The 19,995-nt window shown below is 51.1% G+C and overlaps 1 protein-coding gene across 2 annotated transcripts in view; it reads right to left on the reverse strand.

Moving 5' to 3' along the window:
- The window catches only part of BCORL1 (BCL6 corepressor like 1), a 71,629-nt gene that overhangs the window by 17,328 nt on the left and 34,306 nt on the right, over positions 1 to 19,995 (reverse strand). For both annotated transcript variants that reach the window (XM_027836309.1, XM_027836300.1), the window contains exons 7-11: positions 15,454 to 15,613; positions 15,013 to 15,093; positions 12,322 to 12,744; positions 4,853 to 5,076; positions 2,231 to 2,431 (exon numbers count right to left, since the gene is read on the reverse strand). In XM_027836309.1, the coding sequence (XP_027692110.1) occupies positions 2,231 to 2,431; positions 4,853 to 5,076; positions 12,322 to 12,744; positions 15,013 to 15,093; positions 15,454 to 15,613 (1,089 nt within the window). The remainder of the gene's footprint in view (positions 1 to 2,230; positions 2,432 to 4,852; positions 5,077 to 12,321; positions 12,745 to 15,012; positions 15,094 to 15,453; positions 15,614 to 19,995) is intronic.

Genomic DNA, 19,995 nt, shown 5'->3' on the forward strand with positions numbered 1-19,995 from the left:
TGTGACCAAGGGCATGTGAGAGGCACCTTATGAGGCTAAGAGAGGAGCAAAGGTAAGGGGGGGGGCTGTAGGGGGAAGAAAGGATGGATGAAAGCCATGACTTTGACCTCCCTCTCAGAGAGAGGGCCTTCTCATCAACCACAGCCTCAGACAAAAGCCAAGTCTAGGGGGGAGACCGATCACAACTGCCCGTAGTAACTTTTGAACAAGGAAAAAAAAACCCAAGGCTCATTGCAGAGCCGGCTGGCATTGCTGACTGAGCTCTTTGGGCCACCCATTTTCCCAGCTGGCATTGCAGGTAGAGAGCACCAGCCCTCCAGGCCTTCCCCTTTGGAGCTGAATTGTTCCGAATACAATCCAAGAGGATCATTTGCCCATTAATGATTAACTTGGCTGGGCCCCTCAAACAATAGGCCCAAAGGCCCTTCTGGGCCAGAGGTAGCCCAGGCTAGGCCTGGATGGAGCCAGGAGATGGTGAAAGCCCGTGGAACCACTGGAATGCTCCCAGACCCACCAGCTGCTGCCGCTGGGGGAGGGAGAGACTCCCACCTAGCTCCCCACCCACCAAGCATGCCTGGCTATGCCCCAGGGCCTCCCTGGACCCGCCTGGAGACTGGTGATAGGGAGCACCTACTCTGATAAGCAGCTGCCTGGGCCCATCCAGAGGCTCACCTTCTCTCCACCAAGATTTCCCAGATTACCACAGCCCCCACCCCCAGGTCACCAAGCACTCTCCCTCCTGGGACCCCTCAGAGCACCCAGAAACCTGGCTTTCCTGGCCTATCTCCATCACTGTAGCCTCTGCTACACCTAACTGAGTCCTTTCTTCCCAGCCAGACTGAACAGGTACCACGGGAGGTGTCATTCAAGTAGCAGTTGTGAATTCCATGCCTACTCTGTGCCGGGCACCATGCCCTGTGGGTGCTGGGGATGCCAAGTCAAAAGCAAGACAGTCCCTGCCCGCAAGAAGCATCCATTCTATTGGCTTCAACAACAACAACACAATAATTGTTACTATACCATTGTGCATGACATATTATTATTACAGTTAGCATTTTCATAGGCTGGGAAGTTTGTTAATGTCCTTAATACACATTATCCCATTTGAACCTCCTGACAGCTCTATGCCATAGGTGCTATGATTTGCCCCACTCTACGGATGAGCAAACTGAGAGTAAGAGGTCAAGTGACTTGCCCAGGGTCACAGAGTCAATGTCTGAGGCTGGATTCCCGCTCCAGTCTTCCTGACTTCACATCCAATACTCACTACATGCACCACCTAGCTGCCTACACAGAGCCGGGTAAGCTGTGAGCCAAGCTGTTTTATCACACTGCCTCTTGCTGAGAGCTGCTTTACCCATCAACTGGGAAGTAGCCTAACATAACAGGAACGAGCAGTGTTACAGAAGACAGTACTGTATTCCCTGCTGGCTCCTGATATTCCTCGGCCGCCTTAAATGAGGGGATCCCCAAAGGCTCTGCTCTGTCCAGAGCCCGGTGTTCTTCTTTCCTTACAATTTTTCTTGGTGACCTCATCGGCTCCCATGAGCTCAATTAGCATTCCTATGCAGCTAACAATTGACTCGATCCATCAATCCAGGCATAACTGGGCTCCTGAATGCTGGCTAGGCCTGAATCCTGCACATCTTCACCCAGACCGCCGGCCTCTTCTCCCCTCAACCCACTCCACCCCCAAACTCTCACTATTTCTTTCTGTGGAGGGAACAATCAACTTTCCAGTCACGTGGATTTGCAATGATTTTTCCCTCTCTCTCACTGCCTCCTACTGAGTGAAACCAACTGCCCCTCAGGCCCAAGCCGACCAGGTGGCAGCCTTCCTCAGAGCACTCCTACTTCACCTCATCCTCCAGTCCAGCCAATGTGGACTCCATCCACAGTGGCCCCTCTTCTCCTCCAGCTCTCCGGACCTCTGTGCCTATGTATGTGCCCCAAACGGACTTTTTAGGGCCTGTCTCCCTTGAATGAGAAAAACCTGTGTCTATGGCATGCATTCATGGCCCTCAGGAGATACTTTGAGAACAGGGGCCATGTTGTACCTACTGTGTACCAGGCCTTGTGCTAAGTGATGAGGAGATGCTATAGCACATAGTAAGTACTCCCAAAATGTTTGTGAATTACAGTAAGCTGGTCAGAAAAGAGAGACTGGAAGGGGGGGGTGGGGAAGGAAAGGAAAAGAAGGACAGACACTCTTCTTGCCCAAATTTATTACCTTGTAGCCAAGTCTTGCAGCCCGCTGCAAGAGGGTCTCTCCGGCATTCTTGTTCACAATCAGTCGACGTGCTTCTGGGGGGATATGGCAAGCTGAAGGAGACTCAGGGCAATCCTCCAAGGGGGTCCAGGATTCTGTGGGCTTTGCTGGGGGTGGGGATTTCGGAGGCACAATTTTCACGTGGTGCCAGGACCCTTTCACCTGGGAATCAAAGAGAAAAAGCTGAATCAAACTGGTCACCTGTAGGCCCCGGCACTAGCTTGGTCACCTTCCTAGCTATCATTCATTTCACACGAGGGTCAGGCCACTTACCCTTGCCCCACTGGGTAAGCACCTTCCCCTCTCTGGGCAAGCACCTTCCCCTCTCTGGGCCTCGGTTTCCTTCCTCGGCAAAATGAGGGAGGAGGTCTAGCTGATCTTTAAACTCCCCTTCCAGAAAGAACATTCTATTCTCAGGCTCCTCCCCAGCTCCAATATTCTACATTCTAGGGCGCTGAGACGCTCTGGGTAAGTCAAACTGTCACCAGACAAAGCCCCGCCTTCCCAGAGGCTCTCGGGGTTTCAGTCTTGGCTCTGCAGCTCAGTGACTAGATAACACTGGGGCATTATAAGTCAGGGTGTCACTGGGTGAATAGGCTGGCGGGAACCTTAGTGGTCACCCAGTCTCACTTTCTCATTTTCTAGGGATCAGAGAGCTGGGAAGGGACCCCAGAGGCCATCTAGCCTAACCAGTCATTTGTCAAGGGAAGAAACTGAGGCCTGGGGGCAGTGGGGAAGGGGGAATGACCTGCCCAAGGTCACAAAGAGAACCACTGATGTAAAGCTGGGACCTCCAAGGCAGGAACTCAGAACAGTTTCTGGAGTGGCACTGAGCCACTGTCTTCCCTCATATTTGGGCCCTTGTTTGAGCAGAGTAGGGGCTACAGCTATACGGAAAATGAGAGGACATGGGGTGGACAAAGCCCAATGGGAGGGGGGTACTCTCCTCAGCATCCCAGAGCATGGCTCCTCAAACCACTTCCTTCTCACCCAAACTGGCCCTGCAGGACCGAGCACAGATGAGGCCCCTGCCCTGGCAGGGTTCCAGCACCAAGCCCCATTCCATTCTTCCCCTATCTCTCTGGAACCCTGCGGAGGCCTAGATCAAGGCTGGCACCTCCCTCCCACTAAGCTTCCTCCTCTAGTCAAACAGAGGCACATCCACCCCCATGAACTACTGATGTCAAAAGGGTGGCTCAGCCCCTCTTCTCCATCCTACACAAAGTGGACCACCCCCTGCTCCCTCCTTCTCCTTGTGGCTAACATACTGAGAGGCAGCAGGGTGTATTGGCCGCAGAGCTGGCCTTGGAGTCAGGAAGCCCTGGGTTCAAATCCTGCCTCTGATAGATCCTGGCTGTGTGGCCCTGGTCAAGTCATTGCCCCAGGCAATTCTCTAAGACTAGGACTGACCAACATTGGTAGAGAGAGTTTCGCCCTCCCCAGGAGTTCTCTTCACCAAAGAAATAAACAGGTTGGGACCAGATGGAATGGCAAGGTGAGCAAGCAGAACAGGAGACGCATGGCCAGGACTCCAGGCCAGTCTTAGGACAATGGAGGAGAGGTGGACAGGAGAAATGCAGACAAAGACAGCATTGCCCCCCCTCAACTGCAGCCTGAGCTTGAGGTGGGGGAACAGGAAGGCATGGGCTGTGAACCAGCAGGGCATCTCCCTTCCTGGAGGAGCAAAGGCCAGTCAGAGCAGCAGACTTGGAGGATGCTGGGTAGTAAAGGGAACCAAACCTCAGCCCAGGACAAGGGAAAGGGAGGAGCCTGAAAAATCTGGAGCTTGAACCTTTTTTAGCACTATAAGAACATCACTATTCACCCCCATTTTACAGATAATAATAATAATAGCTGACATTTATACAGCACTTACTACTTGTCATGCAATGAGCTAAGCACTTTACATTATTATCTCATCTGATCTCACAACAACCCTGGGCCGTAGATGCTATTGTGACCCTCATCTTACAGTCTAGAAAACAAAGGCAGACAGAGGTAATATGACTGGCCCAGGGTCACACAGCTAGTAAGTGACTGTGGCTTAAGGCTTAAGGTCTCTCTGACTCCAGGCCTGGGCACTACCCATCTGGCCACCTAGCTGCAGAGGTTCAGGGGAAGGAAGGCAGATGAGCTCAGACTCAAACCCCAGTCCCCATCCCCATATCTACCACTCATCACTATAGCCAAGCCTACAGAGATTCAAAGGGTGACAGATTTAGAGCTGGAAATAACCTCAGAAATAATCCAAGACAACCCTTTTACTTTGCAGATAAAGAAACTGAGGCCCAGAGAGGGAATGGGCCTTGCTTAAGTTCACAATAGGCTCACAGATCTATACCTTCTAGTCCAAACCCCCTCCTTTACAGAGGAGGAAACTGAGGCCCAGAGAGAGGAAGGGACTAGCCTAAGGTCACACAGTAGGTCAACAGCAGAGCCCAGACTGGAATTCGGGGCTCTTTCCAGGACCCTGGCCTAGTAAAGCATGCCCCATCACAAGAGCAGAAGTCTGGATTACTGCCCCGCCCCCATCCCCCACCAGCACTGGCTCCCTCCTTGCCCACCATCTGTGGGCCCACATACCTTGCCCTCCTCAGTGGGGCCAACCAGATGCTTGGTCTTACACTTGCGCTTCCCCGATGGCTTCTCCAGGTTGCTCAGGGAAGTGACCTTTTCCAGGTGGCTTTCCAGAAAGCCGTTGGGAAAAACTGGGATATCTCCAGACCCACGGGAAGATGCTGAGTGCTTGGTCTTCAGGCGGATCTCAGAGCCTTGGGACGAGCTCTTCTGCTTCCGAGACTTAGAATCTGATGGGGAGATGAGAAAGGAAAGACATCAGGGGGCTCCCCTCCACAGGGCCCTCAGGTTCCTGCACCTGCCTGCTCAAGGGCACCCATTAAGGCTAAGATGAGAGAAAAGTTTGGATCTCACGACACACCTGGAGTAGCCACACTAGCCTCCAGGTTTTTGCCTAGGCTGTGCCTCATGCCTAAAATGCCCTCCCTCTCCTTCTTTGCTTGTGGAATCCTTGCTTGGCCTTCCTGGAGCCTCCCTATCATGCAATATTTTGTTCTGCGTGTTCCATGAGGGCAGGGACCTGGATTTCTTCAAACTTCTTATCTCCTTGGCACCTCACATAGCGCTCTGAACCCAGAAGGCACATAATAAATGTCCATGGTTGGCGTGCTAGAGCCTTGGATTCTTGGGGTGGGAACACTTAGGTGGCAATCCTGCCTCAGACACTGATGTGCTATGTGACTCCAGGCAAGTCACTTCCCTCCAGTCTCAGTTTCTACTTCTTTGAAATGGGGGCAATAAACATGAGCCCTGCAAGCAAAGTGCTCTGTGCCACTCAAATGAGATGAGACTTAGGGTTACTGGTGGTGGGTGAAGGAATGAGCAGACAGCATTTCATCACACCAGCCCCTCTCTACGGCAGGGGACATCTTCAGTCCCGACCACTAGGGGGCAGCCCACAAGGCCGGACCATCTGAGAGGTCAGGGAAGTCGGCTTCAAGGTCTGGGGTAGAGGGTGACAGATATATTCCTACTCTCCATCCCACATCAGAGCGCATCGCCTTGGGCTTGGAACGGGCCTCAGAGGCTCAGTTTCCTCATCTATAAAATGAAGGCCAGTCTGTAAGGTCCTTCTAGCTCAAAACCTTATGAGCCCAGCAAGAAGTTCGTCAAATATCCAGGATGCGCCTTCTGGTGCTAGAGACTAACAGGGAAAGGGGTCAAGTTACTCTTCTGTTCCCACCAGCAGCGATCCCCACTACCAATACCAGGAGGAAAACACGGCCACCCGCCTAGACCTCTCCCCTGCTTGAGGACGCTATCTACAGGGCAAAACACACAGAATCAGAAGAGCCGGTATTTACATAACTCTGTGAAGTTATTACATACATGTATGCATGTATGCATGTATATACATGTAATCTAGAACATATATGAGGTTATTACATACATATATATATGTATATGTGCCTGGCATATGTCATGTCATTTGAGCCCCACGATAACCCTGGGAGGTAGGTTCTAGTATCACCCCCACTTTACAGATGAGGAAAACAGAGGCCCAGGGGGATTAGGTGATTTGCCAAGGTCACACAACTAGTACCAGAGTCTCCCTGACTCTTCCCACCCACTCCTCCTGGCTTATTTCCTAAGACTCCTCTTCACACACTCTGGGGTTGGGGCCTACTGGAATGCTCTCCATTCCCTGAGCTCATCCTGCCCTCCCCCGCCTCTCCCCCTACTGAAATCCTTGTTGTCCCCCAAGGCCCATGGGAGTCCCACCAATTCAATCCACCAAGCATTTCCCATGGTTCAACTAGGGGCATAGCAAGACAAAAAAGGAAAAAGGCCCTGCCCTCAGGGAGCTTACATGCTACTGAGAGTGATTTCTCCATCCTCCCATTTTCTAAGAGCTCTAGGTAGGGGTATCTCCTTTTTTTTTTGTTACATTTTTTTCTCTTTTAGGCAATTGGGGTGAAGTGACTTGCCCAGGGTCACAGAGCTAGTAAGTGTCAAGTGTTTGGTCTGAGGCTGGATTTGAACTCAGGTCCTCCTGACTTCAGGGCTGGTGCTCTATCCACTGCACCACCTAGCCGCCCCAGGGGTATCTCCTTTGCCCCTTCCCATTTCCCACGTATTATACTTATCTAGAGTTCTATTCCTCCAGTGGCCGAGGGCCAATCTCAGGCCCGGGGCCTTGGTGAATGGAGGTGCTTGATAAATGTTAGCAGAATGGAGAGTGGGGAGCTCCTTGCCCCCTCTGCCCTAGTATCCTGAGCATTTGAAAGTACTTTTCTGTCCCCACTATCATTCTGGGAGACAGGGCGAGCATTATCAATCCCATTTTACAGAGTAGGAAAGTATGAGGTGCAGGGTCATATAGCTCCAAGTGTCGGAGCCAGGATCCCAACCGAGGTTTCCCTGGACTCCGAGTCTAGCATCTGAAGTTCAGCTCTTGAGATTCTGGAACGCTCCCAGGGAAGCCTAACAGCAGCTCCAATCCCCAAGTCCAGTAGGCCCCCCAGAGTCCAGCTGCCTGCCTCCTCAGATCCCATACCAGGCTCCCTTTAACACAGTCAAGGATGACGTTTCTGAGTGCCCATCAAAGCCTGTGGCTCTGCCTGCTCTGAGCTGAGCAAAGCCTTCTCTGTTCAGAATACAGTAAAGGCCCATTATACGGTGCCTGGTGGCATCACAGGGCTGGACACACTGTGGGCCCAATCACAGACCTTGTGTGCAGAGAAACATACCATACTTTGTTATCCTTGTGCCAGGGCGGTGCCTGGCACAACACGGGCACTTAGTATGTGCTGCTTCTGCATCAAGTGATTGATCTCTAGCTCCCCAAAGCGGGTTTTCTCTTGGCATCCCCAGCCCTCAACACAGTGCCTGGCACACAGTAGGCACTCAACAAAAGCTTCTGAAATGAATAAACAAACCACAATATCATAGGACCTAGAGCTAAAAGGGACCCAGGATCACAGGAGCCTAGCTCAGGGGCCATCTAGTCCAACACCTTCATTTTCTAGTTGAGGAAACTGAGGTCCAGAGAAAGGAAAGGGTTTGCCCAAGATCACACAGGTAAGATTCATCAGAGCCATGAGTCAAACCCAAATCCTGGGTCTAGACTTGGGTCTCTGTCTGCTACAACAAGCTGCCTTGCCAAAGTTTGGGGTGAGGGAGGAGGGCAGAGCCCCATGAGGGGCACACTTGAATGAGGAAGACAAGGGAACAGTAGTGCTGGCTACGGAGTGGAAGAGGGATGGGGAGAAGATTGATGTTCAAGATCTTTGCGCCTCCAGGGCATGCCCGGGTGACCGAGTGGCCTAGTTTAGTTGGCTGGCCCAGGGAAGGCCTGGGAGGAATGAGCCCTGCCTGGAAAGGTGAGGGTGGGGGCAGATTACAGAAGAGCTTCAAGCAGGAAGACTATTAAGTGCTCCAGATATCTGTATTACTTTATTTTTTATTTTTTCTTATTTGTTAAATTTAAAAAAAAAATTTTTTTGGTATTACTTTTGAATTATTTACTTAAGTCCATGGCACATTGCTCCAGGAGAAAGAGTCTAAGGTCTCTGAGGGCAGGGCCAGTTTCACTTGTGTCCTTGTATTTCCAGTGCCTGGCACATAGTAGGCACTTAATAACTGCTTGTTGGATTGGATCAAATCGAATTGAACTTGATCTGAGAGGTCAGTGGGGAAACACTGAAGGTTTAAAAAACGAAAACAATGACAACCCTTTCCCAAATTAAAAAGGCACAGCCTGCAGGTTCCTAACTGGGAGAGAAGCCACAGGCTACCGCAAAGGTGGTGGAGCCTCAGAGAGGAGGACCGAGAAATGGGTTAGGAGGAAAAAGGCGGCCCAGCACAGCAGGCCCCACCGCCTCCAGTGAGGAAACTACAGGAGACAGCCAGTCAGGAATCCTGCCTCGGACATGGACGAGCTTGTGCCCCTGGGCAAGTCACAATCTCTCTCAGCCTCAGTCTCCTTGTCTATAAAATGGGGGCAATAATAGTATCTACTCCACAGAGTTATAGTGAAGATCAAATGAGACAATGTATGTAAAGTGCTTTGCAAACCTTACATGCTAGCTATTATTACCATCACTATTCAGTCATTCATTCATTTAGGTAGGCAATGGGGTTAGTGACTTGCCCAGAGTCACACAGCCAATAAGTGTCAAGTGTCTGAGGCTGAATTTGAACTCAGGTCCTCCGGACTCCCAGGCCACCGCGCTACCCCCGTCACTATTTATTTTGTTCCATCGTTGCCAGTTGTGTCTGACTCTCTGTGAGCCCATTTGGGGTTTTCTTGGCAAAGATCCTGGGGTGGCTTGCCATTTCTTTCTCTGGCTTATTTTACAGATGAGGAAACTGAGGCAACCAGGGTGAAGTGACTTGTCTGAAGTCAGGAAGATGAGTCTTCCTGCCTTCGGGCCCAGCGCTCTATCCGCTGTGCCACCTAGCTGGCCATTTACATTATTATTGTCCCTCTCAGGGTTTGCAACCCGACTACCTTTCTAGCTTCCCTCTTTGGGGACTTTGGGCTTGGCCCCACATAGCATCCTGTTTACCACCAGGGACTGAGCCTTCCCTCGAGTCTTCTTTGCCCAGGAGGGCTATTTCTCTTGTCCTGTTAACTGCCCCTAATCATTGGCCCCAGACTCCCTTTGGACGGGATAGAGAATTTAACAGCATTTCACTGCCCCCCCCCCAAATGTGTCGAGTCAGCATAAGTTGTGCTGGACATACTAGGCTCAGAGGTGACAGATGTCTCAAACAACTCCCCGGCCAAGAACGCCATGTTCTTCCGTGGCCCCCCCTGTGCTCACCCCGTGACCACATGGGACTCGAACCCTGAGTCGGCTATCTGAACTTCTGATCTCTGGGAGGATGGGCGGGCTGTGTACACACCGAAGCCATCTGCCACACACAACTCCAAGCCTCCTAGCCTTGGCTAAGCTCCGCCTCCCTCCACTGCAGGGAAGATCAGATAAGGCAAACAAGGCCCTGTCTCCAGCCTCGAGACCCAGAAGAACTAGGAAAGCCCAATCCGTCAAATACCCATTCGGCCAATCGATGACCAGTCTGGCAGCTTGGGATGACAGCTCCGGACTCCCTTCCTGGAGAAGATCAAAGACCACAGCCTAACGACACTGGAAATTCCAAGCACATACCTGGCTCCATATAAACAGTCTAAAAATCAGAAGGCCGGCATCAAGAAGGCAGTGTAGGCCAATGGCAAGGGGACGTGGGTCACCCAGAGTCAGAGGACCCAGGGCTCACTTCCCTGCTCTTCCTCTCTCTTCCCACTGCCCCAACACAGGGTCCATGAGTTCAAGCTAATGGAGACGGGAGATGCTGATGAACAGCTGGAGATGAGTAAATCATGAGAGACATTTGCTACAGGAAGAGAGGGCACGAAGCGGGATGGGGAGGGGTGTCCTGGCATAAAGGACTCAGGAGATTTCAGATTTACTGAGGTGGAAGGTATCTAGCCCAAGCCCTTCTCTGAAAGGTGAGGCAGGGGCCAAGCAGGGGCAGGGATTTGCCCAAGTTTACACCCAGCCAGGCCTTTGAATGTCCCGTCCTCTTTAGAGGCAGTGCAGTGTAGAGCACAGGATCCTGGTCTAGGAGTCAGGAATCACTGGGTTTGAATCCTGCCTCAGATAGTAGCTTTTGTGACCCTGGGCAAGTCACTTCACGGCTGGGGGCCTCAGTTTCCTCATCTGTAAAATGAAGGGAGTTGTGGTCTCTTCCAGGTCTAGATGTAGGATCCTATGTGTGACTTACCTCAGTTTCCTCTTCTGCAAATTGGGGCAGGGGGCAGGGAGGGAGGAAGGAGGTGGGCTGAATGACCTCTAAGGTCCCTTCTGGCTCTCAAACCTCGGTCTATTCAACCACACTTACCTAGCCCGCACCAGGTTTTTGTTTGTCTGAAAACCTAGCGATCACTCTCCCAAGGGAACAAGTAAGCCGTCAGCCTGCCCTCGCTACCCGTGACTTGGGGAGGCCATGTGGCGGTGTCTGGGTCATCCGAGGAAAGCCATCTCTATTCATTCTTTCTGCCACCTACTTGTCTAGGGCTGGCCAATCCAAGGCCGCTAGCCTTCAGCCTCTTCTCTGAGACTCAACTTTTTCTCTGCCTTGCCCTTCTGGCTTTAATTGAAGTCAAAGCTTTGAGGGCTTGACTTGCAATCTAAGTATATTTCTGCTTGAAAAGAACCTCAATTTCCCTCCCAGACTCCCAATCAGAAAGCCAAGATGGAAGACTCGAATTTCAAAAGGACCCCTGAAGGAGGCATTCTCTCCAGCTCACCTAAGTGTTTGTTTAACAGATTAACTCCCTGGGAAAGCCGCACAGGGAGGGTGGGAAGGTAGGAGGAAGGAAAGCCAGGGCATTAGAAAGCCCAGCCACCTAATGAACCATCTGCTAATTAAGTTAGGCTTTCTGAAATCATTATGTACCCTGTACACAAATCAGAGAAACCAGCTTTTGTCCAGGGGCACATCTTGCCTGTAAGGGGTGGGTGGGAGGCCCAGCTCTGGGCTTATCCACTATTGATGCCTCACCTTGCTGCTTGGACCCTCCTCCACTAGCCTTACCTTTCTAGGCGGCCGGCCTTCAGGGAGATCTGCTCGGTCTGTCTGTTTCTCCCAGGATTTGCCTGTGACTCTAGTTATATTCTATCCCATGGCTACCCCCTCCCTCCAGGAGATATACCCAAAAAGTGCCCTCCATTGCTCCAGGGAGGCAGAGGTCATAAAGGGAATGCCTGTGGCGTGGTGGAAACAGCAAGGACTTTGGAGGCAGAAGACCTGGTTTTCAAATGTGAATGTAACGGCCTCTCTGGGCCTCAGTTTCCTCTTCTGTCAAATGAGAGGGCTGGACTCAGTGGCTCTGAGGTGCCTTCTAGCTCAAGACCTAGGATTCTGTGGGATGACACTTGTCATCAGCCCAGCAGAGGGACAGGCCACAGCCATGACCCCAGGCGAGACTGCTGAACCTTCGAAGGATCCTAGCATGTGGGGGATTCGGAGGCAGAAAGATCCTTAGAGATCAGCTGGTCCAGCCACCTCATTCTACAGACAACGGAACTGAGCCCCGGAGAGGGGAAGGGACTTGCCCAAGGTCACACAGCTAGTAAGTGGCAGGGCTGGGCCTAGAACCCAGGTCCAATCCCTCCAAAGACAGCGCTCCTTCCAAGGCACCTTGCTGCCTCTAAGGTATGTTTGGGGAGACGGCATGATGCGATGGAAAGAGCCTTGGATTCAGAGTAGGAGAATGGGCGCTCAAATGCTGGCTCTGAGACTTAACATTCTGGGCAAGTCACTTCCCCACTGAGTACCTCAGTTTTTTCATCTAGAAAATGGGGGTGGAGTGGGGGAGGACCCAGGTTGGCCTCTGAGGTCCCCATCGCTTCCACATCTAGGTTCCTGTCTGGCTCCCCAATGATGAGCAGCAAAGACTACTGCCCCAAAAGGTACTTCCTAGGCACCTAATGCTGGCAAGCTGCTCCTGCCACAGCTGGTCATACCTGTCCGGGCCTTGCGCCGCTGGTGGCATAGAGATTTGTGCGCCTGCTCTTCTCGCTCCGTCAGGTACTCCCCAGTGTGATACTTGCGGTTTTTCTGCCGTCTCCTTTTTTTCCTCTTCACGTGGCCTTCCTCCTCGTCCTCGTCTTCGTCTTCCTCCTCGTCCTCCGTGTCCCACGGCTGCCTCGGGGACTCCATCTTCCAGGGCAGCTCGCGGGCCCTGCGCAGGTGCCGGCTGGCCCGATCTGCCAGGGAGCGGTCCCCTCGGGAGCGGCGGCTCACGTGTTGGGAGGAGCGGTGGGCCTTTCGCTTGCGGTGTTTGCCGCCCAGCCCCACTTCTTCTTGGTGCTCTTCCAGCATGCGGAACACTTCCGGGCTGCCCAGCTCACACTCGGCCGTAGTGGTGAAGGTGCTGCAAAGGCTCCCTGCAGACAGAACATACCCAGGGTAAGAAGGGAGGGCTCAGGAACTCACTCAACCATTTCAGATGAGACGCCACCCTCAGAGGCAGGGGCAAAAGGCTCCCACCGACCATTGCTTTTGCACTCAACTTGGAATTCAGAAGATCTGGCCTCAAATCTCACCTCTGATTGGCTCACACTGGCTGGGTGACCTTGGGCAAGTCCCTTCCCTCAGATATCAAATGGGAGGGTGGACCTGATGGCCGGGGCAGCTAGGTGGCATTGCAGGGGATAGAACGCTGAGTCTAGAGTCTGGAAGACTCAACTTCCTGAGTTCAAATCTGGCCTCAGACGCTTACTAGCTGTGTGACCCTGGACAAGTCACTTTACCCCATTTACCTCAGTTTCCTCATCTGTAAAATGAGCTGGAGAAGATGAAATGGCAAACCACTCCAGTATCTCTGCCAATGGGGTCACAGAGAGTCAGACACTGAAACGACTCAACACTTCCAGCTCTGCACGGAGACGCCTCTAAACAAGATGTCTCTAGTGCATTAAGAGTTATAAAACTCTTCATTCACCATGACCCTCTGAGGCCAGAAGGACACATATTAGTAGCCCATTTTTTTTTTTTGGTGGAGGGAAAGGAAGGTACACCAATGATTTTCTTGGTACAGGAAACTCAAAGGTAAGGAAACTCTTCTCAGTCCAGCAACTGTCCCATAACTTCTAGTCTTATTCCCTGGGGTACCAAGAGGTTCAATGGTCTCTCAAGGGTCCCAAAACCAGTATGAGTCAGAAGCAAGCCTGGAATCCAGGTCTTCTCAACTCTACCTCTAACCATTCCACCATGCTGCCCTGATACCCCCATTTTGCAGAGCAGAGGGAACGGGACTTGCTCAAAGCCACAAAATAAGTTTCACAGTTGGGGAAGTGACCATTACCGAAGTACCGTCTCCCTTTCAGCTTCTAGTCAGGGTATAGGGAAAAGAGTATTGATGGGTCCTGGAGCTGGGAAATAAGGCTGCCTAGTTCCCTCCTCACCTCTCTCCATTAGAATGCCTAGTTTCCCCTAAAGCTCTGCTCCAACACCACCTTCTCCAAGCTGGTCTTTCCCCCAGCTGCCAAGGCCTCCCCCATCCCAAGTCCCTTCTATTTCTTGCCTCCCCTCTAGAATGTGAACCCCTCAAGGACAGGGACTAGCTCTCCCTCTGTCTCTCTCCTTTTTTAAACACTTGAAAACAATTTTTTCATTTTATTCTCATGAGGATCCTATCATGAGTAACGATACAAATGTTCCTAGACTTGAATTGCTGCAGTGGAAAGGGCCCTTCCCCCCACTAGATTTTTTTTTTTAACGGAAGACCTAAGCCTTTCTTTCTTTTTTGCCCCTAAACATCCTGATCATAGCCTTTTGCCCCCATTAGATCGTTAGCTCTTTGGGGACAACATCATTTGTCCTCTTTCTTACAAAATGCTTTGCATGGACTAGAGCAGGCCTGCACAACAGCACATACCGCCAGCGGGCCTGTATTTATATCCTCCACATTTTTCACGAGCCGCTAGAAATCCTTTCGCAGGCCACAGGTTGGGCAGACCTAGACTACAGTATCTCTTGGTCACCAAATCCAACCCCTACCTAGAAAAGAATGCTTACTCTTATCATTATTTTTCTCAATATTTCAAAGAGCAAGCAAGCATTTAAGTGCCTGCTGTGTGCTGGGCACTGGGCTACTGCCTTTCTTGATATTTCTAATGCCTAGCACTTAATACTGCCTGTTGACTGACTGAGGGATGCACTTGTAAACCCTAAAGAAATCAGATCCATCCAAGTGCCGTTAATATTAATAATACTCATCCCCTTACTAAGGGTAATAATAATAAACAGGCAGGTAATTCTGGCCTTAGAAGAAGGCAGGAGTGGGAGGAGTTAAGAAAGACTAGCATTTGCAAATGTGGGCTGGACCACCACAAACCGGGAGGACTCTAGAGAACTTCTGGGGGCCTACTGACTTCTGAAGATGTCTCAACCTACCAATATGTCCCATTTCCCAAAGGCTGAAACCCCTCGAGGTTAAATGACCTGACAAGGATGTCAATTGGCAAGGTACCACCAGGGCCCGGAGTCAAATTTGAGAAAGGGTCATAGTCGTCCGCAAACCAGCATCGGGCATGCTCAGAGCTCAGGTGTCCCAGAGTGATGGCAAATGCCCTGGAGCAGCCTCCAGGCCCACGCTGCTGGTGGCCACTACGCCCCATCCCCACCCTCCAGCTGCCAAGAGAGACACTCACCAGATTGGCTGCGGGTCCGGCTACTCAGAACTACAGGGATGAAGTCTCGGAAATTATTCTTGGCTTTCTTCTCCAAGTAGCCTGTGGGGAGGGTTGGGGACATCATTTGAAGAGAATGGAAGACATAAGAAGAATGTCAGCAGATCCTGAGCCCCAAAATAAAAGAGTATGAATAATAATGACAGTTGTGATGGTAACGCCAATACTGACATGCTCCAATTTAAAGCACGACCTCATTTGAGGCGAGCGCCATTTTAATCTCAATTTTACCCACGAGGAAACTGAGGCTTGCAGAGGGTGCAGAACAAACAGGGCCAGGGCCAGAACCTAGGTCCCCATGGTCAACTCCCATGACCCTCTAGGGCATCTGGAGCATTCCTGACGTGGAGATCTAGCTTCCTTTAGGGTGGTAAGCAAAGAGATGCCAAGGGCAAGGCCTACCTTCCTCATGTCCATCTCCTCTTCGGAATCCTGTCAATTGGGACTGGACTTTGGCAGACTTTTGTCTCTTGTGCTTGATCCGTATGCCACTGTGCTCTTTGCCCGAGGCCTTGCTGGCTTTCTTGCTGGACTCGTGGGAATCCCCATGATGCTTCCTCCACTACAGAGGAATAGGGAGAGACATGACTATAGTCAGGCTAGCTGGCAAAGCACACTCCGCCCCTTGGAGGAGTGCCATTCAATTCTAACCAATTTAACAAACATCGCTCATATCACTCCCCTGCTCAGGGATCTTCAGTGGCTCCCTACTGCCTCTAGAATTAAAATACAAAACTCCGCCTGGAATTGAAAGCTCTTCATAGTTCAACAACAACCTAGCTTTCTCATCTTGCTTCACATTACTTACCTTTAAGGACTCTTAATTTCAGTCAAACTGGCCTGCTTATAGAATCACAGGAAGGGAGGAAACAAGCATTTATTAAGCACCAGCCACGTGCTAGGCACTGTGCTAAGTGCTTTACAAATATTATCTCATTCAGTCCTTACAACCACCCTGGAAGGTAGGTGCTGTTATCATCATCCCCATTTTACAGATGAGGAAACTCAGGCAGACAGAGGTGAAGTGATATGCCCAGGGTCACACAGCTAGTAAGTGTCTGAGGTCATATGGATACTTACCATTCCTTATACAAGAGAATCCACCTCTGTGCCTCCCAACAGGATGTGTACCCCCCAACCCTTGGCTAGAATGCACTCCCTTCTTCTCCTTGTGAGGATCCGTTCTGGGCTTTCCTCCCAAAGGAAGGCAAACCTCCTTTTTCTGATTCCTCTAAATTACCACTCTGGATTTCTTTACCTTTGAATGTCTTGTATTCTCAAAAGAATGGAAGCTCCCAGGGGGCAGGGCCTGGTTTTTCTCTTTTCTCTTTGTACCCCCTGTGCCTCAGTAGGGTGGCTGGCACACACTAGGTGCTTAATAAGTGCTTACTGGATTTAAGAGGATTATTAGGTACCTATGGAGTTTGGCGATGCTGGACTCTGGGAACATGAGCAATGATAACAGAAGCACTTTGACATTTACCAAGTACTTTGCCCATAACATTTCTGTTAAGGAGGCACTGCAGATGTTATTACCCCCATTTTACAGAGGGGGAAACTGAGGTAGTGCAGACATTATTACCCCCATTTTTATGGAGGAGGAAACTGAGGTAGTGCAGACATAATCACCCCCATTTTACAGAGGAAGATACTGAGGTGGTGCAGATATTATTATTCCCATTTCACAGAGGAGGAAACTGAGGGAGCAGTGAAATGACTGGCTACAGAACCCAGAAGTAGCAGAGCCAGAATCTGCACCCAAGTGTTTGGGAACTCCTAAGTCCAGCCCTTTCCTACGCTTTGATGCCTCAGAATGTAGTACTGCTCCCGTCCTCAAGGAGTTTACAAACTCATGCTGGAAAGACACACTGAGAAATAACTAAGACACAAAAGGGAATGAAAGAGTCCTGGACCAAGTGCCGTAAGAACTCTGAGGAGGGGAAGGTGGACCATGCCTGACCCTAGGAGGCTTCCTGGACAAGGTGGCACCTGAGCTGGGCCGTGAAGGAAGGCGGGACTTCCCTAAAGAGCCATGAGCTTGGGTGTCCATTCCCAGCAAAGGCATCTAAGAATGGGGGCTGGGGGGTAGTGTGAGATGGGGAGGTGGGCCTAGAGCAGGGCTTCAGACCCAGGGATTGGGAACGTAGTAATCATTTTGATATCTGTGCATTTTATACATTTACAAACAGTTCTCAAGGGGCCCCTCCACAGACATCACCAGGCTGACTGCCCAAGAGGCCCAGGACACAACCAAGGTCAAGCAAGCCTGCTCTGGAATGGGGGGGGGCGAGGTGGGGAGAGATGTGCTCTGGCAGCTAGGAAGTGGGGCAGCCCTGAAGGCGGTTCAGCAGAGGAACTGGCAGTTTTGGTCTCTGTCATGCCAGCACCTGAGACATGGGCTTACATAGAGACTATTGTTGAATTGGTTACAGCCATGGCCGGTGGGAGGGACAGGACACAAACTATTACATTGATATTAAAGTCAAACAAGTGAAAATGAATTCAAAGGCTAGGGAGAAAGGCCCGGAGGCCAGTAACTTTAGTATCACCTTTCGGACAGGATTTCTGGGTTGGGCAATTCCTCCCTGCAGTGGACTTCCACATCCATAGCCTGGCCTGGGTCTCCCAATGGCACTGGGAGGGAGGGGGGCCAGGACTTTTTAGCCACATTTGCTAGATCTTAGGCCTTACTCAAGGTCACCCCATAACGAAGCTGGGTCCAGAACCCAGGTCTCCCAATTACCAGCCTAGTGCTTTTTTCCATTAGACTCCAATGCATCCCCTTTAAACTACTCTCTAGCCCCTGTCACATCAAGCAGCCCTGAATAACTGGGCCAGGGATGCTCGACCCAGAGCCACCAAAAGACAGGTTCTGGGGCTAGGAGACGTCCACTGAGGAGCCAGCATGGGAAGGGACTGGTCCAAGGCCATACGGCTAAGTTAGTCAAAGAGTTGGGCCTTGGACCCAGGTTTTCTGGGATCTCCCCACACATCTGGGGAAAGAAACAGCAGCAAAAAAAAAAAAGCCAAGTGGGGATATTTTCCACAAATACTTACATCTATTAGTAAGGAAAAAAGGCTCTGCAAGTGACAACCAGCCCTGGAGAAGAGCCAACACACCTCCTGCCCTTCCCTGCAAGCATGAGGGCCTATGGATGTGCAACAATGGACACATCCTCCTCGAGCTCTCCTGAGGCATGGGATAGTTTTGCTAACCCGTCTTTTTTCCCTCTTTTTTATTCTTGGTCATAAAGGACGGCTCTCTGGGCAGGGAGGCTAGGTCGAGAACAAAGGTGATGTGAAAAACAGGAAACCCTACTGAAAGTGATCCCTGCCTCTGTGGTAACAAGGGAACAAAGTCAAACCCTGGCAGGGGCATAGGGGGTTAAATGTTCTCGAGTTAATTTTTTTTTTCACCTGGACTCCACGTCCAGGCCAGAGGGCACACGGCGGCATCTCACTTGCTGGTTGGCCAGCACTGCCTGGCTCCGCATAGGGGCAGGGCCAGGCCTGGCAGATGTCAGGTTGAGGAAACATTTCCCAGGGCCATCCAAGCTGCCTGAGCTTGGGGGTGGGGGTGGCGATGGGGGCGGGAGAACAGAGAAGCTGAAGCCACCAACCCTGTCAGAATTCCAGGAGGCTCCCGGGCAGAGGCAGGAAGACAAGTCGGGTTAAAAACTGAATACCAATTCAGTTTACCCAGAGAATCCCTGACTGGGAGCCCTGGAAGGCACTTCAGAGGTCACGCAATCCAGCCCCCTCATTTGACAGAGGCCCAGACAGGGGTAGGCCAAAGTCACCCAGCTGGTCAGCGGCAGACTTGGGATTAGAACTCAACTCTTCTGGCTTTTGGTCTGCTTTCTCTAGCACCATGGCTTTAACCCCCTCCCCCCTCATTTGCTGCCCCTTCCTTGATGCCCTTATTCCAATGCCCACAGAATCTGTGGAAGAGAAAAAGGATTTCTGACGGACAAGCGAGATGGGGATATGCTGCTAGAAGTTAGGAGAATACAAGCTTCTTGAGGACAGGGGCTGTCCTGCCTTTTTCTTTGCATGGCTGCACCTAACACAATGCTTGGCACATGGTGGACACATAAGAAATGCTTTCTGATCAACTGATTGACCTGGTTGGAGTTAAGAGATGAGCTGTTAAAAATTCAGGGCAAAGGGGCAGCTAGGTGGCACAGTGGATAGAGCACTGGCCCTGGATTCAGGAGGACCTGAGCTCAAATCCGGCCTCAGACACATAACACTCATTAGTTGTGTGACCCTGGGCAAGTCACTTAACCCCACTGCCTAGCCAAAAAAAAAAAAAAAAAATCAGGGCAAGTGAATAACTTGCTGGTATCATTTAGATGACTTCTGATTTTGGCCAAGAAAGGTGGTGTAGCACAGGGAGACCTGCCAGAGAGACCTACTCTCTGAATTAGAAAGGCATATACTCAGGACCCTCCTCTGACACCTGACTGTGTGACCCTGGCCAAGTCACTTGGCTTTGGAGAATTCATACTTCTAGATCATCCAATGTTAAGGCACGATGCAAACAGTCCTGGCTGTCACTTACTACCCTGGGCAAGTCACTTTCCTGGGCCTCAGTTTCCTCCTCTAAGATCCTTTCCGATTCTACATCTTGGATCCTATGATGCTAAAGAGCCGATGCCACGTGGCTTTCCCCATTCCACTGCAGGTCTGAATCCCCATTCTTCCATTTACTAGTTGCATCCTTGGACAAGTCCCATTAGAACATAAGCCTCCTGAGGGCAGGGGCTGTCTTTTAGCTTGTGGTAGCCTAGCACCTGGCACATACCGAGCATGCAAGTGCTTAGTTTTTGGTTTCCTGTCTTCTTAACATCACTCTAGATCTAGGGCCTAGGAACGCCTGGCATCGCCTCTCCTACAAGTAGAATGCAGCATGGGGATCCCTAAGGGGCCAGTGTTATATGC

Source organism: Vombatus ursinus, unplaced genomic scaffold (genome assembly GCF_900497805.2).
Source record: "Vombatus ursinus unplaced genomic scaffold, bare-nosed wombat genome assembly UNPS02004437.1, whole genome shotgun sequence".
Lineage (NCBI taxonomy): Eukaryota > Metazoa > Chordata > Mammalia > Diprotodontia > Vombatidae > Vombatus > Vombatus ursinus.